The sequence below is a fragment of the Daucus carota genome, chromosome 2 (assembly GCF_001625215.2).
Source record: "Daucus carota subsp. sativus chromosome 2, DH1 v3.0, whole genome shotgun sequence".
Lineage (NCBI taxonomy): Eukaryota > Viridiplantae > Streptophyta > Magnoliopsida > Apiales > Apiaceae > Daucus > Daucus carota.
In genome coordinates, this window is record NC_030382.2 from 18,109,713 (window position 1) to 18,115,872 (window position 6,160).

The window sequence follows — 6,160 nt, forward strand, 5'->3', positions numbered from 1 at the left end:
GCTTTGATAAGCTTTTGCCTTGAAAGCTTTGATAAGCTTTAAACCTTGAAAGCTTTGATAAGCTTTAAACCTTGAAGGGCTACTGTAAGCCTAAAACCATGAAAGCTTTGATAAGGTTTTGCCTTGAAAGCCTTGATAGGCTTGAAACCTTGAAAGCTTTGATAAGCTTTAAACCTTGAAGGGCTACTGTAAGCCCAAAACCTTGAAAGCTTGAAAAGCTTTAGCCTTGAAAGCTTTGATAAGCTTTAAACCTTGAAGGGCTTCTGTAAGCCCAAAACCATGAAAGCTTGAGAAGCTTTAGCCTTGAAAGCTTTGATAAGCTTTAAACCTTGAAGGGCTACTGTTAGCCCAAAACCTTGAAAGCTTGAGAAACTTTTGCCTTGAAAGCTCTGATAAGCTTTAAACCTTGAAGGGCTACTGTTAGCCCAAAACCTTGAAAGCTTGAAAAGCTTTAGCCTTGAAAGCTTTGATAAGCTTTAAACCTTGAAGGGCTTCTGTAAGCCCAAAACCTTAAAAGCTTGAGAAGCTTTTGCCTTGAAAGCTCTGATAAGCTTTAAACCTTAAAGGGCTACTGTTAGCCCAAAACCTTGAAAGCTTGAAAAGCTTTAGCCTTGAAAGCTCTGATAAGCTTTAAACCTTGAAGGGCTACTGTTAGCCCAAAACCTTGAAAGCTTGAAAAGCTTTAGCCTTGAAAGCTTTGATAAGCTTCCCTTCTAGTTAGTGCCGCCAAGTTGTTGAGTTTTGGTGTTTTTGATTTCCAATTTCAAATTTAAGCTAAGTAATGTTAATGATATGCCTACTACTACCCCCCGAGTTCTTTAACATAATTTTTAATTATGGTGAAGAACTAGATGCAATTGAAACCTAAATACCTTTTAAAGCATACACGAAGTATTCAACTAACAATCACAGTAAGCAAGCAAGCATATACGACATTTTTGTAACGGAAAGCTGCGAAATTTTATTGAATCACATGGTAAAAAGTTGACATAGCATAATTTTGGGGGGTGTAACGACACTACCCCCCGAGCATCCTAGCAAATAAAGCAAATAGTAGCCTGATAATTTTCCTAAAAGCATAGCGATTACAACTAATAAACCGCCTTTATTGTCCTGACCCTTAAGCCGAAGCCTACAGAAATACTACCCGGGTGAAGCTACTGGTAATACCTCTTTAATTGTTGGGCGTTCCATGCCCGTGGTATGAGTCTTCCATCCATGTCTGTGAGGTGATAGGTACCTTCCCAAAGCACAGTTTTGATGATGTATGGGCCTTCCCATTTTGCACCGAAGGCTCCATGAGCGGAAACCCTCATGTTGGGCATCATTTTCCTGAGAACTAGGTCTCCCGCTTTGAGGGGTTGAGCCCTCACTTTCTTATCAAAATACTTACGGGTCCTCTGTTGATACGCAGCGAGTTTTAGCTGAGCCGTATGCCTTACTTCTTCAATCAGATCTAGGTAGAGCCTGTGATTGACTTCATTGTTCTCAGGGTCATAGTTATCCCTTCGAAAAGATCCTGCACCAACTTCCACGGGAACCATAGCTTCACACCCGTATGTTAGGGTGAACGGGGTTTCGCTAGTGGTAGACCTTGGCGCTGTATTGTAAGACCACAACACCATAGGGAGTTCTTCTGGCCAGCAGCCTTTTTTCTCTTCCAGTTTGGCTTTCAGGGTGTGTTTAATAATTTTGTTGACGGCTTCTGTCTGACCGTTACTCTGAGGGTGGCACACTGCGGAAAAGCCTTTCTTTATGCCAAGGTGTTCACAGAAATTCATCATCTCATTGCTATCAAACTGTTTCCCATTGTCTGATATGAGCTTGTAGGGAACCCCGTATCGACAGACGATTGCTCGATAAACGAAGTCTACTAGCTTCCTTGCAGTGATGGAAGCCAGGGGTTCAGCCTTAGCCCATTTAGTAAAGTAGTCTATAGCCACGACTGCGTATTTCACCCCTCCTTTCCCTTTTGGTAATTCACCGATCAGATCTATACCCCAAACAGCAAACGGCCAGGGGCTTGTCAGGGTCTTCAGGGGTACCGCAGGGCTCTTGTTTGTATTAGAGAACCTTTGGCAACTGTCACAGGCCTTGGCGAAGGCATGAGCATCCTTGTGGAGGGTAGGCCAGTGGTAGCCTTAACGGAGGATTTTGTGAGCGAGGGAGGCACCCCCCGAGTGATTCCCACAAATTCCTTCATGCACCTCGCGCATAATGTATTCACATCTTACCCCAGCAACACACCTGAGGAGGGGCTGATTGAATCCCCTTTTGTAAAGGATTCCATCATAAATTACATACTGGGCTGCCTTGTACCTCAATTTCCTGGCCTCATCCTTGTCTGTAGGCAGGGTTCCGTTGGCTATGTATTCATGGATTGGAGTTGTCCAAAGGTCAGACTCATCAACTTCAACGTCCATGACTTCAATTTTGGGAATGCTAGGTTGATACTGGATTTCGAGGGGGATCACCCCAAGCATGTGTGCATCCCTCTGAGAGCCCAATTTGGCTAAGGCATCTCCATCTGCATTCTCAGATCTTGGTATTTGCTCTAGCTTGATTTCCCTGAATTTTCTAATTAATTCCTGGGCATACCGCATATAGAGATCAGTACGGGGACCCCTAGCTTGGAAGCCACCTCGGATGTGCCAGACTACCAACATAGAATCACTGTAAACATTCATATTTTCCACCCTCATGTCCAAGGCTAGCTTCAGCCCAGCTATTAGGGCTTCATACTCTGCGTCATTGTTGGTGGATTTAAAGTCGAAATGAATGGAGCTTCGCAGCTTATGGCCTTCCGGACTGACTAGGACGATGCCAGCCCCGGCCCCATTTCCATTGACAGCCCCATCGACGTACAAGTTCCACCAAGGGGAACAATTCTCGGGTATGGCTATCGGAGACTGAGGCTCAGGTACACACTCCATCCCTTCAACTTCGAAGGTGGGTGGAAACTCTAGGATGAAGTCAGCTAGTGCTTGCCCCTTAATTGCGGTTCTTGGCCTGTATTCTATATCAAATTGGCCTAGCTCAACCGCCCACTTCATAATTCTGCCAGAGGCTTCCGACTTGTGTAAAACTTGTCTGAGGGGGAAGGATGTTCGCACTTCAATCTTGTGAGCCAGGAAGTAGGGCCTTAGTTTGCGAGAAGCCAAAATTAGTGCATAGGCTAACTTCTCCATGTTTGAGTAACGGGTTTCAGCGTCAAGTAATCTTTTGCTCACATAATATACCGGCTGTTGGGCTTGCTCTTCCTCCTTGATCAGGACAGCGCTAATTGAGAACTCGGAAACCCCTAGTCCAAGGATTAAGGCTTCACCCTCCGTTGGTTTTGCCAACAGTGGCGGGCTTCCAAGCTGCTCCTTCAGCTTCAGGAAGGCAGCCTCGCATTCTGTCGTCCATTCAAATTTTTGCCCCTTTTTTATGGCTGCAAAAAATTCTCTACATTTATCTGAGGATTTTGAGATAAACCGGTTTAGGGCGGCAACCCGGCCTGTAAGGCATTGCACCTCTTTTACATTCCTAGGCGACCTCATTTCAATTAAGGCCTTGATCTTCGCAGGGTTAGCTTCGATTCCCCTGTGATTGACAATGAAGCCTAGGAACTTGCCGGATTCAACCCCGAATACGTATTTTTGGGGATTCAACTTCATCCTGTAATCCCTCAATATGTCGAACATTTCTGATAAGTGTGTAACATGATCATATGCTTCCTTTGATTTAACTAGCATGTCATCCACGTACACTTCCATTGTTCTCCCGATCTGGTCCTTAAACATCTTGTTGACGAGCCTTTGATATGTAGCCCCAGCATTTAGTAAACCAAACGGCATGCCTATATAGCAATAAAGCCCTCCGTCAGTGATGAAGGAGGCATGTTCCTGATCTGGCTCGAACATGGGGATTTGATTGTAGCCCGAGTAGGCATCCATGAAGCTTAACCGTGCATGCCCCGCAGTGGAATCCACCAATTGGTCAATTCGAGGGAGCGGGAAGCTGTCCTTAGGGCAAGCCTTGTTCAGATCAGTAAAGTCTATGCAAGTTCTCCACTTTTCATTAGGTTTCTTCAGCAACACTGGGTTTGCTAGCCATGTGGGGTAAAAAGCTTCTTTCACTAGGCATGCCTTCAATAGTCGGTCTACCTCTTCTTGAAGAGCGGCAGCCCTTTCCCCACTAATTGGTCTTCTCTTCTGTCTGACTCCCTTTCTGTCTGGGTCAATATTGAGGTGGTGGCACATGACTTCCGGGTGAATCCCGATCATATCCGAATGGTTCCAAGCGAAGACGTCCAGATTATCCTTTAAGAATGCGGCCAGGGTTTCCCTTAGGTCCGGCCCCAATTGCTCCCCAATTTTTAGTTCTTTAGTGGGGTCGGACTCATCCACCAAGATGGACAGGGTATCCTCAGCTGCTCCAGTCTTCACATGGGTTTCCGGCATCCTTGGGTCGAGGTCGATCTCAACGGTAACCTCTTTGTTGCCACCCTCTTGGGGTTGCGTACCCAGGATTTCATGAACAGGAAGCCGTGTCTGGTTTCCGAGTTGGTAGGTTACCATAGCACTGTTGAAGTCACAAGGTGCCTCGCACTCATTTTCTTGCCTTTTGTTTTGGGGCCGCTTTTGACCATCCCCTTCAAAGTCACTATCAGTAACATCTTCCACAATCCCTTCAACCAGGGTTTCAGCTGTATCAATATTCTTCACTGGGAATGCATCCATGGGTGCAAGCCCTTCATGCACGGCATGCGAGGCTTCTAGATAAGGGTCTTCCCCCGGATGTTGCACGATAATCACCATGTTGCAGGTTGCTTTCACAAACTTTATTAAAACCCTTCCCTGAGCCTTGGTTTCGGGTTCCTCTTCTATATCCACTTGCTTGTAACTGCTTTCCGGGATGTCTTCATCCATTTGTTGGGCTTCTTTACAGGCTTTTACTGCGGCCCTCAAAGCCTTGCTGTAGCATTCCCGGGAGTCATCTTGACATCCCCGTACACATCCTACCCCATTGGGGGTTGGGAACTTCATTGATAAGTGGTAGATTGACGTCACGATCCGCATATCCCTTAAGATGGGTCTGCCCAAGATCCCGTTATAGGAGATGTCTTCATTCACTATCATGAACTCCGCAACTTGAGTGGTAGCCCGGGGTTCTGTTCCAAGGGTGATCGGGAGTCTTGCCCTTCCAACAATCTGGACGACATTCCCCGTGAAGCCGTACAACTCACTATAGCAAGCCATCATATCTTTATCCGCCATTTTCATTCTTTGGTACGCAGTGTAGGCCAAGATATTGACACAGCTTCCGTTATCGACAAGAAGCCTGTGTACATTGACATTTCCAATCACGGCTGTTACCACCAGGGCATCGCTATGAGGATGGTGTACCGCGCGCGCATCCCCCTCAGTGAAGGTAATGTCCATGGTCTCCCTTTTGAACATTTTGGGAGGCCTTTCAGACAGATGGCACACATTGGTTAAGGGCGGCCCTCGGGCTTCCCGTACATATCTCTTGTTAGGTCCTGAAACGATTGTAGAAGGGGGGGTTGAATACAATCGTCACTAAAAAATCGCGGCGGAATAATCTGATTTGAAATAAACTTGTTAATCAGATTTTAATTAATTAATATAACAATGTTTTAAGTCGTTATATAATTAATAAGGTTCGTTTTAATGTCCACTAAAATTCGTAGAATAAATTCGACAGGATGTATTCTAGTTTAGTGATTAAAACAACCGAATGATCAAAGCACAGGAAACTGTGGATTTAACGAATAGCAAGTTACAAACAACTTGAAAGTTTACAAGGCAATGAACAAGAACAAATGAAGAGGTTGAAGCCATATTTATAGGCAACACCTTGAACTTGTATGACAAAGTTGGTATGACCATGCTACAAAGATCAGTATGACAATGTGAGCTAATGTCATGCTACAAATGAAATCAGTATGACAATGTGAGCTCATGTCATGCTGAAATAGAAATCGGTATGACATATCAGGACATTGTCATGCTGCAATTTTCGGTATGACAATCCATAGCATGACATATGACTTGCAGGTTAAGTCATGGAGTGGTATGACAATGTTTAGTAATGTCATACAGCATGAATTCGGTATGACAATTCATAGCAATGTCATACTGATTGAATTCGGTAT

At 44.9% G+C, this 6,160-nt stretch overlaps 1 protein-coding gene across 1 annotated transcript; it reads right to left on the reverse strand.

Annotated features, from left to right (window-relative positions):
* Nucleotides 1–895: 895 nt before the first annotated feature.
* Nucleotides 896–4,802, reverse strand: LOC135150409 (uncharacterized). The gene is made up of 4 exons (XM_064086697.1): nucleotides 4,476–4,802; nucleotides 2,642–3,374; nucleotides 1,241–1,993; nucleotides 896–951 (listed from the first exon to the last, which is right to left on the reverse strand). Exons 1-4 carry the CDS (start codon nucleotides 4,800–4,802, stop codon nucleotides 896–898), a joined length of 1,869 nt encoding a protein of 622 aa, XP_063942767.1.
* Between the last annotated feature and the right edge of the window lie 1,358 nt (nucleotides 4,803–6,160).